Source organism: Mus pahari, chromosome 3 (assembly GCF_900095145.1).
Source record: "Mus pahari chromosome 3, PAHARI_EIJ_v1.1, whole genome shotgun sequence".
Taxonomy (NCBI): domain Eukaryota; kingdom Metazoa; phylum Chordata; class Mammalia; order Rodentia; family Muridae; genus Mus; species Mus pahari.
Window position 1 is genome coordinate 135,320,385 of NC_034592.1, and position 16,342 is coordinate 135,336,726.

The 16,342-nt window shown below is 46.5% G+C and overlaps 1 protein-coding gene across 1 annotated transcript in view; it reads left to right on the forward strand.

Annotated features, from left to right (window-relative positions):
- Nucleotides 1–10,640: 10,640 nt before the first annotated feature.
- Ttll9 (tubulin tyrosine ligase like 9) overlaps nucleotides 10,641–16,342 on the forward strand; it is a 44,653-nt gene continuing 38,951 nt past the window's right edge. The window contains exon 1 of the mRNA XM_021194450.1: nucleotides 10,641–10,711. Within this exon, the coding sequence (XP_021050109.1) occupies nucleotides 10,697–10,711 (15 nt within the window). The 5' untranslated portion in view covers nucleotides 10,641–10,696. The remainder of the gene's footprint in view (nucleotides 10,712–16,342) is intronic.

The window sequence follows — 16,342 nt, forward strand, 5'->3', positions numbered from 1 at the left end:
CCCCCCGGCCCAGGAGGGAAGTGATGAAGAGAACCGCTGCCGCCACCTCCGCCGCCGCCGCTGCAGGCTCCTCCTACTCCCTCGGTCATGTGGGCCCCCCTCCCTCGTGGGCCGTGGCTGGGGGCCGGACAAAGCCCCAGTGTGCGGGGCCCACGGCCCGCGGGACAACGGCAGCTTGTTGCGGCCGCGTGGGACGCCACCTCCGGAGGTGGGGGCAGGGCACTCCCCCCACCCTGGCACCGTCAGGCGCCGTGTTTAGGGCGGGTGGGTCGCCCCCAGCGGGTGCAGACATCCAGCCTGAGGCTGTGCCTGCACCTGCCTGAGACTTGGGGCAAAGCAGCTAGCTTCTCCAGCCTGGGTCCCTTCAGTGGTAGAAGCTGGACTCATTGCCAAAGGTTTCTGTTTGCAACAAGAAAACAGAAAAATTTCCTCCCCTGCCCATGCAACTAGCCTAGCAGCCATCCCCCTCCTTTCTAGCTCATCCCACCACTCGTGTCTACTCATCCATTCTATCCACTTACCCATTCGTTCACCATCCATCCATCCATTATCCACCTTTCCTTCAATCCATTTATGCATCAGTTCATTCATTCACCCATCTCTCACCTCTCTCCCTCCCATCCATTCATCTACCCATCATTCATCCATCACTCCACTCATCTCTCACCCGTCCTCCCTCCACCCATCTTTCCATGTACTCTGGTCCCCAGGGAGGATGGAGCCACGTGGGTAATTCTATTTGGACCAGGTATAACTGTCGTTAGAAGCCTGAAGAAACAGTGGTAAATGTGGGAGGAAAGGGTGGTGTAGAAAGGTTCTGGGCACCTGGATCCTGGCTCAGAAAACTGCAACAATATGTCCCTAGTTCAAGCCCATGTGCACACTTGACTTGTTGAATGATCTGAGGTCTCCATGTGGCTTCAGCTGACACTGTCTGCATAAGCATGTTAAAATAAACAAGCTGGGCACCTCCCGTGGGAACTGAATAGAAACAGCTGAGCCTGCTTTGTTCCTGTGGACACCGTCCTTATCCTTCTAACTGAGTGATTGCAGGGGAGTGTCCCCTCAGGCAGGACAGAGAGTCCGTTTCAGCTGTAACTGGAGAGAAAGAAAGCCATTCTTTATGTGTCTCTCTTGAGTTCACAGTGTATATGGGGTGTTTGGCTCAACACTCTCTGTTTTCATAAAACCCAAATTATTCAGCAAATATTTAGTGAGCAGTAGGTCCTAGGGACACAGTCACGGGGTAAGATAGAGGCGAGTCTTACCTTCCTTAGCCAGCAGGCTAGAACTCAGCTTCCTAGCTGTGGGCACAGCCACTGACTGTGTGATGGTTGTGAAAATTTTGTGTCAAAGGTTTCTAAACATGCAATGCCTAATTTCAAAACTAAACACACAGTGAGTCTGGGGTGTTTCTTGGCTTTAAATCTCCAGCACACACACTCTCACCTGAGCATGCTGTCAGGAACACACCACACATGGACTCTACCGGAGACACCTTTTCCCAGATTTGAGATTCTGGTGTTACGAACTACAGTGTTTTACTGTACAAATTACTTCTAATTATGGGGGCAAGGGAGAGACTCAGTGTCTTCCTTCCCTCATTCCTCAGCATGTGTCAAACTAAAACATTTTCTGGTTTTGTTATATTGAAATGTTTGGTATTTTGTTGTTGTTGTTTTAAATGCTGTTGAGGTGAGTTCAATTTCCTAAAAACTATCACACGAATTTAGGGTTGGGATTAGGGCAGAATTTTCAACGCCTTCTGACATTTGTACTATATATTTATGCAAAGTGGCATTCCCCACATTGATGATTATAAAATTAAAATATCAGCCCTGAATGCCCTGCTGTATCAAACATTCAGCCAAGATTCAGGTTTTTTTGCAGAAATTAAGTAAGTACATCATGTCACTAGGATGCAAACTTGCTAGAGCTTTTGTATATGTGATAAAATTATATGTAGAAGAAAAGTTATTTTAAAATAAATTCTATGATTTATTATCAGTAAATGTTTGATTTGGATATCTATTTTATACACATATATACCTAGGGGTTATTTTGAAATTAAATGAAAAGTGGCTGATACAGCTCAGCTGGTGGTGACATGCATGAACCTGGGGTTTGAACCCCAGCCCTCCTGGAACTTCTTGTCACCTGGAACTTGGGAGGCAGAGGTGGGAGGATCAGAAGAACAAGCTTGAGGCCAGCCTGGGCTACAAGAAACCTTGTCTCAGAAACAAAGAAACCCAAACTAAAAAAGGATGGAGATAACGTGGTGGGGGGATATTTAAGAACCCTGGCCGAGTCGCTCCTACAAGGTACAAAATGTGTGCGTATTTAAATGGAATCTTTCTAGTATTCACACGAGAACAGTAGTTGCAAATTAAATTTTGATCATATTTCGATTTAATTCAGTATATTCGGATACTATCATTTTAGCATTTGGTTGGTGTTTAGAGATGATTGATGATGAGTTTTATGATCTCCCCATGGTATTGTCTTCAAAACTCGGTGTGTGGTTTCTACTTCAGACTCACCTCAACTCAGACCAGCTGTATGGGAGATGCTGGGAGCCTTGGGTGCCTGAGATCAGAATATAACACACATCCCAGATCTGGGCGAGAAGGCAAAGAAAAAGGAGGAACAAATAATGCATTTACCAAAGGTCACAGGTGGCCACAAAGAAAACAAAGCAGGGTGTCGAGAACACCCCCCTCCCCCCACACCCCTCCCCTGATGCCTCCCCCCCCCCCCCCCCCCCCCCCCCCCCGCATCCCCCACGCTCTGCTCAGCAGCAGTTGAGCTGAGAGCTGGCCTAGCCACTGCAAGAGTGGAGGGCAGAAGACAGCACTGCAAAGGCCTGTGCTGCTGTGAGACTGTGGCCTGTGAGCAGAGCAGATACAGCTGGAGCAGAGGGAGCTGAGGCAGGGGCATGAGACAGGCTGAAGAGGGCAGTCAAGGCCCCTGTGCAAAGGATCCTCCCGGGCACAAGTGGGCTTAACATAGCTTTCTCCTCCATGGGATAGAAAGCCAAAGGGAAACTTTAGCCAAGGACCCATAACATCTGGTTTAAGGCTTTAAGTCCCTCACTGTCACCCCCGCCCCCATCCCGCCATTGAAGTCATCAAGGAGGTTACTGCAGCTGGGCAGGTGGGAGATAAAGACAGCTTGGGATGGAGCAGACAAAGAGGCTGCAAAGAAGGGGGGATACTCACTGTGTGTGAATAGCTAAGAGAGTGGCTGGCAGGATATGCAGACAGAGGTGGGTGGGGAACGAAGGGACTCCAAGATTCCCTGACTTGAAAAAAATCATTATCTCTGCCACAGAAAGAAAAACATCAATAATTCAACATGTGGTTATGGGATGTCAAGTCATAGGTGGAAAGTTACACCAAAGATATGCTGATGCTGACTTGAGTCTCAAGAAGGACTGGTCCCTGAAGGCCAAAAGAAATACTCCTCGCTTCAGGCTCTGTATCCCCCGCTGCTAGGAGTCTCAGCTAGGGTCACCTCCAAAGATTTCCTGGAGTCTCCCCATCTTAGAGCTCCCCCCCACACTGGAGTCTGCCCATCTTAGAGCTCCCCCCCCACACTGGAGTCTTCCCCATCTTAGAGCTCCCCCCCCCACACACACCGATTTCTGTTCTTTTTCTCAGTCCTCCCCTCTCTCCCACCCAGTTTCTTCCCTCCATCTACTTCAAGTGTTTTTATTTCCCCTCTAAGTGAGATTCAAGCATCCTCCCTTAGGCCCTTCTTGTTACTTAGCTTCTTTGGTCTGTGGATTGCAGCATGGTTATCCTGTACTTTATGGCTAATGCCCGCTTATAAGTGAGCACATACCATGCATGTCTTTCTGGGTCTGGGCTACCTCAATCAGAATGTTTTTTTTTTTTTTTCTAGTTCCATCTGTTTCCCTGCACATTTCATGATGTCTTTGTTTTTAAATAGCTGAGTAGTATTCCACTGTGTAGATGTACCATATTTTCTTTATCCGTTCTTGAGTGACATCTAGGTTGTTTGCAGTTTCTGGCTATTATGAATAAAGCTGCTATGAGCATAGTTGAGCAAGTGTTCCTGTGGTATGGAGATGCATCTTTTGGGTATATGCCCAGGAGTGGTATAGCTGGGTCTTAAGACAGATCTATTCCCAATTTTCTGAGAAACTAAAAAATTGCTTTCCAGAGTGGTTACACAAGTTTGCATTGCCACCAGCAATGGGGAGGTGTTCCCTTTGCTCCGCGTTCACCTCCTGTAGCACGGCGGGTCTCCCAGTAGAGAGAGGGGGACAGCAATCTACCCACAAAACCTTCCACCCAAAATTTGTCCTGCCGACAAGAAGTGCAAGGATAAAGAGGGAGCAGAGATTGAGGGAGTGGCCAACCAATGACTGGCCAAAATTGAGACCCACCCCATGGGAGGGGGCCAACCCCTGACACTATTAATGATATTCTGCTATGCTTACAGACAGTTGTGCTGCACAATTGTCTTCTGAGAGGTTTCGCCCATCAGTTGATGGAAACAAATGCAGAGACCCACAGCCAAACAAGGCAAAGTTCAAGGAGTCTTGTGGGAAAGTGGGGAAGGAACGAGGAAGCCGGAGTGTCAAAGACACCATAAGAAGACCTACAGAGTAAACTAACCCGGCTCGTGGGGGGGGGGGGCTTACAGAGACTGACCCACCAACCAAAGACCTCGCCCCCTTACGGGTATGTAGCAGAGCTGAAGTTTGTTCTTCACGTGGGTCCTCTAACAATCGGAGGGCGCGGGAGGGCATGGGAGGGCGCGGGAGGGCTGTCTCTGACTGTCGTGGGCCTGGGATCCCTTTCCCTTAGTGGGACCTTTGTCTTGTTGGGCCTCAGTGGGATAGGATGCGCTTAGTCAGCTGTGACTTGATGTGCCAGGAGGGGTGGGTACCCATGGGGGGGGAGGGATTAGAAGTGGAACTGGGAGGAAAGGAGGGAGGGGGGTTTCGATTGTGCTGTAAAATGAATAAACAAATAAGTGGGGGGGGGGATAAATGCTAGTAAACGGAATGTGAACGCATGCACCTGTAATCACAGCATTCAGAAGAAAGATGCAGGAGGATCGTCCTGGCTACCTTGTGAACCTGAGCCAGCCTAGACTATATGAAGTCTTGTCTCAAACGTACACAACCCAGGGGCCGGGCGGGGGAGGTGAGGGAGCTGATGAACCCCGAGGCCTAAGAATCAGTCACTCTGCGAACTGAGGCAGGACAGCCTATTTTCTTAGTTTATTTCATCTATAAAGGATTAGCCCCAGTTGCCCTTTGTGACCTGACTTGGTACTTAGAGGGAATGATCAAGTCACAGGAACAAGAGACCTCTGCCAGGGTAAAAGCCCCGCGGAGAAACAATGAGGAAGTTATTAGACATCACACGTTTAATAGCTATGAACTCTGCTCCTCGAGGGCTAGCTACCGCAAAGCTCAACTTTCTTAAATAAATCATGAGGTGTCTATTTTACAAAAAAACTCTGCTAAAACATGGGTCTCCCTGGAAACCAGTCCATGGCTCTCTGTGGTAACCAAAATGCTTGTTTGCAAAGATGTCCACATGCTGATTGCTGTCAACTCTGAGTGTGTTGTGTTATATAGGATGGGGTGGGGGAGAGTAAGGCTGGAGGTGGATAAAAGGCATTGAAAAAGGTGGAAGGATGCTGGAGTGTCCGGCAAAATCACCAGTCTAGTGTTCTCACAGGTGACATGAAAGGTGACAGGGTCAGAGGGACACAAGGACAGAAGTAGGGGCCATAAGGGGTGAAGGTGGACAGAAACAGTGAGTGGTGAGTGAACTCTATTTCTGGGCTGTTTTTTGTTTTTTGTTTTATATATATATGAAGAGGTCAACAGAGCATTTATTTCAGGGCAGGCTAGATTCCTTGAAAAGATTCAAAACATATTTAAAAGATAGCCGATGTCCTTGGAAACATATAGGTAGCTGAGCTTGGAAGGTGACAAATGGGGGAGGGGGAACCTCTAATAAGAGGGGGGAGGAGGTGGTGGGGAGGGAGCCAGATGTGTCACTCTCCAACGAATTTCCTTAGGGTGGAGGCTGCTCAGCTCACAAGCAAGAGACTTTGGGAGTTGATGGTGGAAACTTTAAGGCAGCAGAATTATTTTATGTAGAGTTACCAGAGAGAAGTCAGCTATGTAGAAACCTTGATTCATCCAGTGAGACCCATTCTGGGCTTTTCCCCAGAACCTTAAGATGACGTGTTCATGAGATTTTCAAGTTACCAAGTGTGTGGGAGTTACAAGTAGCAATCAGAAACTCTCTATTGCTGTTCGGAGAAATCATCCCACAGTCTGGTGGCGTCTGCCGTGCTCTTCAGTGCGTTGCTTCAAGCCTATGGGCCTCATCTCCATCATCTACAAATGGGAAGGCGGACAAGACTGTAGGTTTGTAGTGTGAATAGATGAGATGACTTATTTAAAGTGCCCAGTGGAGACCCTAGCACACAGCAGATTGTTATGACCCTTGTCATGGAGCCATGGACGTCACAAGTGTTAGACACTTCTTATCCGAATAGGTAGGTCATACGCCCCTTGCTACCTCACTCTCTCTACAAAGGTGCAACTGCTCGACCTGGCTGGCAAGGTGGCCTGTGACCCTGCAGTCTCTCCTGCCACCATACCCTTGGGGGACAGTCAGGTGACTTGATGGCTAGTATGCACCATAGGCTACTTATTAACCACATCTTTTGATTCCCAGCCTGGGGCCTTCTGCTCACTCTGGGAGCCTTAAAGTATGTGGGGCACACTCTCTCTCTGGTACTGAAGACATTCCCACGCCTTGTTAATGAAACTCTCTCTCTCTCTCTCTCTCTCTCTCTCTCTCTCTCTCTCTCTCTCTCTTTTTAAAAGATTTATTTATTTACTTATTTATTATATGTAAGTACACTGTAGCTGTCTTCAGACACTCCAGAAGAGGAAGTCAGATCTCCTTACAGATGGTTGTGAGCCACCATGTGGTTGCTGGGTGCTGGGATTTGAACTCAGGACCTTCAGAAGAGCCATCTCACCAGCCTGAAACTGTCTCTTGAAGGGCAGTTTGTCTCAGCTCCTTTCTCTCCAAACCAAACCATGGCATCTCCCTCCTGACAGGAGCTTCTGGGTCACTCTCAACATGTCCGAGTCAATCAGAAGCATACAAAGATTCCCATCCCCAGGCTTCACCAACACATGGTCACATTGGTATGATTTTATTGTTTTATCTTTTGTGTGTGTGTAATTTCCATTTAATTTTCCCCAGATGATTTTTTTCTGTCCTTAAGAATTCAGCTGTTGGGACTGGAGAGTTAAAAGCGTTCACTAATCTTACAGAGGATGCAGGTTTGGTTCCCAGCACCCACACGGCAGCTCACAGCTACTTGTACCTGCAATCCCAGGACATCCAACACCCTCTTCTGAACTTTACGGATACCTGCATTCACATGTGCACATACTCCCACCACACAGATGAATAATTAAAAATAAACCAATTTTTAAAAAAGAAGAAACCAGCTCTTTACATGGGCTTTGGTGGAGGTTGCTGGGGCAGCTTCGGCAGGTCTAAACTGGGGTGGGAATTTGGTCATCCTGGACCTCACAAGGTGCTATACAATGCAGCTTTGCAGAGCTCAGCAGTACAAAAGCCTCAAAATTGCTTGCTTCGGAAGTCCCCGACAGCAGCAACCTCGGTTAATCTCCAAAGGACAAATTTCTTTAATGGCCTTGACCTTGAGTATGTACAGGATCCAGTAAATGAAGCCATTAGTCTACTGTAGTTCCTTCCTAGTTTGCTTATCTCCAGAGCCAGGACCCAAAGCTGCTTTTTTTAATTTTAATTTTTATTTTTTCTGTGCAACTGATATATTTTAAATCCTAATTTATAATTGTGTTAATTCTCAGACGGTTTGCAGTCAGACTTCCTAGGGTTTTGGTTTTGCCTTTTTTTTTTTTTTTTTGTCCTTTCCTTCCTTCTTCCATCCCTTTGCCCTCTCTTCCCTCCTTTCTTGTCTCCCTCTCTCCCTCATTTTTTTTTTCAGAAAAGGTCTCAGTATGTTGCCCCAGATAGCCCAATTCAATGTATAGCCAGGTGGTACTCAAGCATGCAAGAATCCTCCTGTCTCTACTCAAGTGCCAGGATCCCAAGTGTACAGCACCATCCCTGTCTCTACTCAAGTGCCAGGACCCCACGTGTACAGCACCATCCCTGTCTCTACTCCTCAAGTGCCAGGACCCCACGTGTACAGCACCATCCCTGTCTCTACTCCTCAAGTGCCAGGACCCCACGTGTACAGCACCATCCCCAGCACATTTGAATTTCTTCTCCAGAAAATGCCCCGTTCCTGTCTCTGATGTATAATATTGTTTCCTTGACAGGATCTAGAACCACAAATCTCTGGGTTACCCGTGAGGAATTTTCTATACTGAGTTGGTTGATATACTAAGACTCATCTGAAAAAAAGATGGTGCGGTTCCATGGGCTGTCATCCAGGGCTGCCTACGAAGCAGGAAACGAGCCTCACACAAGTGCTTTTGCACATTTTTCTTTTGTGGAAGCCAGGGTGGAGCCCTCTTTTCCTTAATGTTTTGTGAGAGTTGTTTGAGCACCTTTGTTACACACACACACACACACACACACACACACACACACACAATCTATGACCTTCTGTGTGCCTTCTTCCCCTTATCGTATATCTTTTCAGGTTCATCCACACACCATCAGTGTGTCTCAGTCCTCCATTCCTCTTTATGGTTGAGTAACGTTTGGTTATATGTATCTACTGTAACTAATTTGTCTCTTGATGGACATTCAGGTTGTTTCCACTTGGGGGATCTTGTGAATTTTGCTATTGTGTATATAAATATTTGAGTACTTGTTCTCAATTATCTTGGACATATATTTAGTCTGGGGCTTTGTATTCTACTCTCTCAGTCAGTAATTATCTGTTTAACTGATATTTTTCTCACTCATTCATGTAGTCCCTAGACAGTGTTAGTCAGCTGCCAAACACCAGGCCCAGTGGAAAATACATAAGTAGTATTTATTTTTTCCTTTCTAGGTGCTTATGGGAGGAGATACTAAGGATTTAGAGGAATTGTTCCAGAATGCAATAACAGAGAGCTAGAGAAGCTCTGAGACAAAGTGCAAGCCGAGGTTAGGGCTGAGGGGTCAGTGATGAGGGAGCCCTGTGATGGGTGGGCTTCAGAAAGCGGGGATGGGAAACAGTGGTCAAACCATCCACTGAAACAGACTGGGGACTACATGGGAAGAGCAAGGTCACAGAGTGGGCGGGAGGAGCTTGGCAAGGCTAAGGCTGCCCATGGGGGTGTAGGGAGGGAGAGATGGTGGAATGTGTGTTCCAAGTGCTCAGGCAGAGAATGACTTGAGAGGGGGCAGTGTGAGGTGGGCACGGGAGCGTGATGCTATAGCAGGCATGGGGGCTAGCTCCGGCAAACAACTGGTACTTAAGAATTATTATTATTGCCCACCTAGTGGCATATGCCTTTGATTCCAGCCCTGCGGGAGGTGGAGGCAGAGGCAGGAAGACCTCTGAGTTTGGGGCCAGCATGGGTGATATAGTGCATTCCAGGACAGCCAGTGCTACACAAAGAGGCCCTGTCTTTTTTTTAAAAAGGTATTATTTTCTGTGTGGGATGTAGCTCAGTTGTAGATGCTTGCTTATTATACAGGAGGCTGTAGCTCAATCCCTAGTACCACAGACGCAAAACCAGGTTCATTATAAATTATAACTAGCTTATTTTTGTTTGTTTTTGTTTTTGAGGCAGGGTTTTATGCCATACTGGCTGGCCTTAAACTTACTTTCTAGCCAAGGATGCCTTTGAGTCCTGCTGTCATTGCTTCCCAAACAAATGTCACTCTGCCCGGGTGCTTAAAGGTTAGAGAAAGTGATGGCGTCAGATGTAGGGCCCTGGTGGAGGCAAAGGTATAGGAGTTCAAGGCCATCCTTGGTTTTGAAGTGAGTTTGAGGATTGCCTGAGTAAGGTGGGATCCTGTATCAAACAACAACAACATATCCAAACCCAAATGAAGAAAAGAAAAGGAGTGGGGTGGGCGTGGTGGCGCACACCTTTAATCCCAGCACTCGGGAGGCAGAGGCAGGCGGATTTCTGAGTTCCAGACCAGCCTGATCTACAGAGTGAGTTCCAGGACAGCCAGGGCTACACAGAGAAACCCTGTCTCGAAAAACCAAAAAAGGAAAAAGGAAAGGAAAGGAAAGGAAAGGAAAGGAAAGGAAAGGAAAGGAAAGGAAAGAAAGAAAAGAAAAGAAAAGAAAAGAAAAGAAAAGAAAAGAAAAGAAAAGAAAAGAAAAGAAAAGAAAAATTAACGTCCATTTTTCAAATGTAGTGCTTTAAGATGGGGTGGGGGCGGGGAGTGTAGCAGGACAGCAGAATAGGAAGTGCTGCTGCGGCGGGCAGCCAGCCTCCAGCCTCTAGATTGTACCCCCACGCTGGGAAGTGGCGCCAAGGGAGAAAGGTTCGGGCAATCGACTGACGTGGGCAACTCTTCCAAGATCCTTGCTTGGGTCAGAGGGAACCTAAGAGTCATCCAAACAGATTTCAATCAGCCAATCAGATCGGCGGATCGGGACACTCCTTTGGTTGTCGTAGCAACGAGACGCACAAGCTTTCTAGGGCGCCCGTGGCGGTTTGGTTTTGACCCAACTCATGTCGCGACAGAAGGTAGGACAATCACCAATCCGATGATGTCGATTGTTCTTAGAGGAAAGAAAACCGCGGAGGGATTCAGAAGGGGAAGGTTGGGTGCAGTTATTAGAAGGAATAATAATAATAAAAAAGAACACGCTGGACTTTCTTAGGACTGCAAGTCCCGACATGCCGTGCGCCACATACACGCTCCGGGAGAGGGCTGTGCTGGCGGGAATTTATTGAGTCTAGATTCTAAATTAAACCCAGCGATTTCTGTGGCTCTTAGATACTTTCCTGACTTAGAGAGACGATTAGAGATTCTTTCATTCTCAGTTTGCCTATCCGTCCATCCATCCATCCACCCAAAAAGCTCCGTTAGTGGCTTTTCCAAGCCCAGTACTATCTTAACCTCATAAGACTTGAATGGCCAGACCAACTCTGATTTTAAGACTAGGAAAAATGAGATCAAATGAAGAAAATTGAGTCTCCTTAGAACCCAGCATTCTGGCCCCGACCTGCTTCTTATTTCGTGTTTCGACTTTTCAGAATGCTACCTCGGTTTCTTTTCCTCTCAGAACTACCAGTAGAGTGCCGCGAATTTCCTCCTCTTACTAGGCTCCCTTATTCCGGCTAATGTCTGTCTTTCCTTCTAGACTCCAGGGTCGACTTGCTCCCTGGTATTGAACCCCAGCGCCAAGCACAGAGCTTGTACGCACTTATGACTATTGGGTGACCGACAGCTGTTGATCAAGTTAGAGAAACTGAGGCGCGCTGCACTGACTCCTTTGTTTCAATGCCTTCATCAGCAAATCCTTCTCTTTTAACTTTGTGAATATATATTGAACATATTCCCTCCACTTCCACTACCACTGTGCTGAATCATCATGATTCACTTCTTAATTGAAGTAACACTCTTTCAATACACAGGCTAGGAGACTATTAAAATGTCATCAACAAAACCCAAACCAACATCTACTGCAGTAGCCCTGTCCATACGGCCTGCTTCCCTTTGATACAGAGTGACTAAGGCAACCCCATCTTGTTCTGACTACATTTTGTGTTTGCTTAGACAGTTCTCAGCCCTCTAAGCCCATCCCCCACAGAGGTCATGTCTGTCTTGGCAGCACATTATGATTTTCATGACTTTGACCATGTGTGTTAGCATTTTGTCTAGGCCCCGCCCCACTGTTACCTGGCAACAGCCAGGTATACCTGACTCACTATAAAAGGGGCTGCTTGCCCCTCTACTCTCTCTTGCCTTCTTGCTCTCTGTCCTCTTGCTCCTTGCTGAATCTCTCCACCCCACCCCACCCGCCCATGGTCACTACTCCTCTTCTCTCTCTCTCTCTCTCTCTCTCTCTCTCTCTCTCTCTCTCCCCCTTTCTCTGTCTCTACTAACCTCTCAACTCCCCTCCCCATGCCCTCTCTTCTGCTCTATTCTATACTGTACCACTGTATAGCCGGGCCCTCAGGAGGAAGGGATGCCTCAGGATGGGCCCACAGAGGCCCTCCCTTCCCCCACACCTGACTGTACATCCACCAAACACATCCCTTCTCTTTATTTCTAAAAAACACAACAGTAAGGGTCCATGATTCATTGAAGAATGACACCCCAGGCTCAAACACTATGTAAACGCAAAGAGTGTTTTATTCTGCAGAAGTCCAGCATGCTGGGGTCTCCCCATCACCAAGACAGAGAGACAATCAAGTGAGCTTGAAGGCTGGATTTAAAGTACATTGTAATTTAGATTACAATGGGTAGATGGGCTTCATCTTACTCTATCTCTAGGTATTCTGGAACCATTATTGGTGTGTGACGGCTGGAACCTGGGTTGTTGTTGTTGTTGTTGTTGTTGTTTTTCTATTAGTAATTGTCTTGCTCAGGCTTGCCTGAACTTGCCCACTTATTAGGCTTAGTCTTCTTAAATGCCAGTTTGAAGTCTGTCGTGGAATCAGCCTAGCTTTCTCACATGGTCCAGTTGTATTAACCGAAATAAAGTAAAATAACTAGAAAAGATATGTGAAAAATAATTGGCATGTTCTATCTAAAATAATTACTATGCTCTTCCAGAAATGTTACTTTGACATTCATCTAACTTTGATGTAAATTATGGTCTTTATGAATGTGGTGGTTTGAATGTGCTTGGCCCAGGGAGTGGGCACTATTAGGAGGAGTGGCCTTGTTGGAGAAAGTGAGTCACTGTAAGGGTGGAATTTGAGACCCTCCTCCTAGGCATGTGGGAACCAACCTTCTCCTGTTTGACTTTGGAATAAAATGTAGAACTCTCAGCTCCCCCAGAGCCATGACTGCCTGGATGCTGCCATGCTTCCTGCCTTGATGATAATGGACTGAACCTCTGAACCTGTAAGCCAGCCCTAAGGAAATGTTTTTCTTTATAAGAGTTGCCTTGGTCATGGTGTCTCTTCACAGCAATGGGAACCCTAAGACAGAAGTGGGTAGCAGGGACTGGGGTGTTGCTGTGTTAAGCCTGACCATGTTTTTGTTTGGAAGAATGTGGATTTCTGGACTTTGGATTTGGAACGCAGTGGAATGCTTTAAGTGGGGCTTAATGGGCCATCCTACCAGGAATATGGTAGACTTTGTTGCTGAGGGTGATTTGAACTGTGGAAGCATGGCTCTAGAGGTTTCAGAGGAAAAGAATTTTAGTATGTAGCCAAGAGACTATTCTTGTGTTATTTTGGTGAAGAATGTGGCTGCTTTTTGCCTGTGTCCGAAGAGTCTGCCTGAGGCTAAGGTGAAGTGAGTCAAGTTAATTGCATTGACCACAGAGGTCTTAAAGCATACCAGTTTAGACTGCTGTGGTTTAGCCTCATGAAGAGTGTTTTTGATGAAGTGGTGGTGGCACACACCTTCAATCCTAGCACTTGGAAGGCAGAGGCAGGTGGATTTCTGAGTTAGAGACCAGCCTGGTCTACAAAGTGAGTTCCAGGACAGCCAGGACTATACAGAGAAACCCTGTCTGGAGAAACCAAAAAAAATTATTACTTTTTAAAAAGAAGTTATGTGAACATGCTTCATGATATATGTGTGGAGGTCAGAGGACAAGTTTCATGAGTCCTCTGTCTACCATATGGGTCTCCAGGATCGAACTCAGATAGTCAGGGTTGGTTGCAAGCACCGTAACACACTGAGACGTCTCGCTGGCTTCAGCAACATCATTTTTAAAAGTTGAAACAGGAAATGTCCCTTAAGGTCAGGCACACATCAGGGATGTTTGCGTTCAATACATTTAGTCAGCATCAGCACTGTATGAAGGTTTAGACACTGCAGCTGAACAACAAAGGTGAATAAAAGACATAGATAATAAGTTCTTTGTGGATGCAGTATAGGCTGGATTAGACCAGATTAAAAATAAAGGCAGGTTTAGTGGACACAACTCCTGGGCTGGTTCACCCATCCCAAGGAATGTGACTGTGGAAATTGTGCACCCAGGCTGAGAAAGGGGTGGTGTCGTGCCAGCCAGGAGCTGGGATCGTGCCCATGTACGATCAAACGCTGAGCCCCTGGGTAGGCACTCTTGTGTGAGCTTCTGGAATTGTAGCTATGTAGAGGGGTGATGACATGTTAGCCCAGAGTGTAAGTGTGGGCGGGATTGATGGGGGGGGTGATGCTGTTTCTTATTTTAGGTGGGTGAGCAGGGGTTCCAGCCGAACAATAGACATCCATCGAAAGGAGGGAGTGAATCTGCCTTTGTCTATAGATAAGATGTATTTACATAGAGGATATGAGGGAATCATAAGCTCCCACGCTGTTAGTTCAGCAACAGTGCTGACCGCAGGTTACTGCACACTCACCAGTTTTGCTTCTGCCTGTAACTATTTCCAATGAAACAAGCTACCCTAAGTGCAGTGGTTTAGGAACCTTGTTACCTAACATGCCTGGTGGGCAGAAGTATGAAATGAGGTGTTGAGTTGACAGACGCCATCTAGGAAAGGTTACGGCAAGCGAGTGAGTTTCCTGGAGATGGGACCTCCATGTGGCATGGCTGTGATGGGTACAATCTAGGGAGGCACAGCCCCAGAGACTTCGTCCCAGGATTGCATCTCGCTGCTGACATGCCTTTTTGACACTGTCACATAGCCCAGTGAGTCCTGGGCATCAGCCCATGCTATTGGGCAAATTCCCTGCAGATCAATATGGAAATGAACTTTTATGAATTAATGCTGACTGGATGAATTACTGACTTTATGGAATTCCTAATTTGATTCAAATAATTTTAGGGGTAAAGTTTAAGGAGATGGTTTTAGTCGTTTTGCCAGAGAAATGTAATAAAGTTAGAATCAAGAATAGAATGTTCCCTCCTCATAGAATAGTAAGTAAAGGCTGCACAATAGGGAACACAATGAGCTTTCATAAATTACACTAAGAAGAGAAATAGGCTTGGGACAGATTTGTTATCAAGAAAAAAGATTTGTTCTAGGTCAGGTCCAAGGATGAAGCCACAGATGTGCACAATGATAAAGCAAGGTCAGGTGAAACTTGCTTTGAGCACTTTATAGAATTCATTATAGAATGAAACACTGCTCCTGTAACTCCCTTTTTGTGTAACATTTTATCTATGAGGTAACTTAATGTGAAACTTTTGTCTAAGAAGGTGTAAGAAGGGCAGAGAGACCAAATCAAGTGTGGCATTTGGGGCTCAGCCCCATCTGCCAAATCTATATACTTACAAGTCTGTCTATATGTGCATATGTATATACATATGTAGGTATATGCATATGTATGTAAGTATGCATGAACATTAGTGGAATTGTTGAGACTGGTGATCAGGCTCGACCAAAGTGTGTGAGTATGTATGTATGGGGGTGTGTGCATCTATGTGCTTGTGTGTTTCTGTGTGTATATATGACTTTTTCTCTATCTTTTTCTTTCTCACTGGCTCATGAAGAATTAATGAACTCAGAGCCTCTAGCTTAGCCAGGCAGGGACCTTTGAGCCAGAGAAAAACTAAGCCTTTTTTGGTTAATCCCCTGCTGCTATCGGGGAAAGTCAAATTACTAGAAGGCAGTGGCTTTGGGCCACTGAATAGCAAAGAGTTAAAGACAGAATTGCCAAAAGTAAAGCAACTTTGGCCCTGACCACTGGCTCCATATCCTTTGCTGCCTTCCTCTGTGGACTGTGTGCTGAGATAAGCCCCTGGCATTGCATGGAGACACTCTGTAGAGCTATATTCCTGGGAGGGGCTGTTTTCATGGCTGCTCTGGTATCTAGTGGCATGTCCTCCCTCCTTCTGTGGGGCCATGGACTGTGAGCCTTGTCCTTGGTCGAGCTAAAACCCTGGAGACCCTGAAGGGATGGTAGGAGTTTCATCTGCTCCTGTGCACCAGGCCCCTGTCAGGTATCTGTAGACCCCCCCCCCAATAGATTTGTGGTCATCAGTCCTGTAAGGGCAACACCCCCAAGCCCTTCCACGAGTAGATAAGGCATCCTTATCATCTCAGACCAAGACAATAGGAAAAAGACATGACCAGTGGTCACATAGGCTCAAGACAGAGATCTCCATGTGTATTAGTCAGGGTTCTCTAGAGTCACAGAACTTACGGATATGCTCTATATAGTAAAGGAATTTATTGATGACTTACAGTCTGCAGTCCAAATCCCAACAATGGTTCAGTAGTAGCTGTGGATGGAAGTCCAAGGAT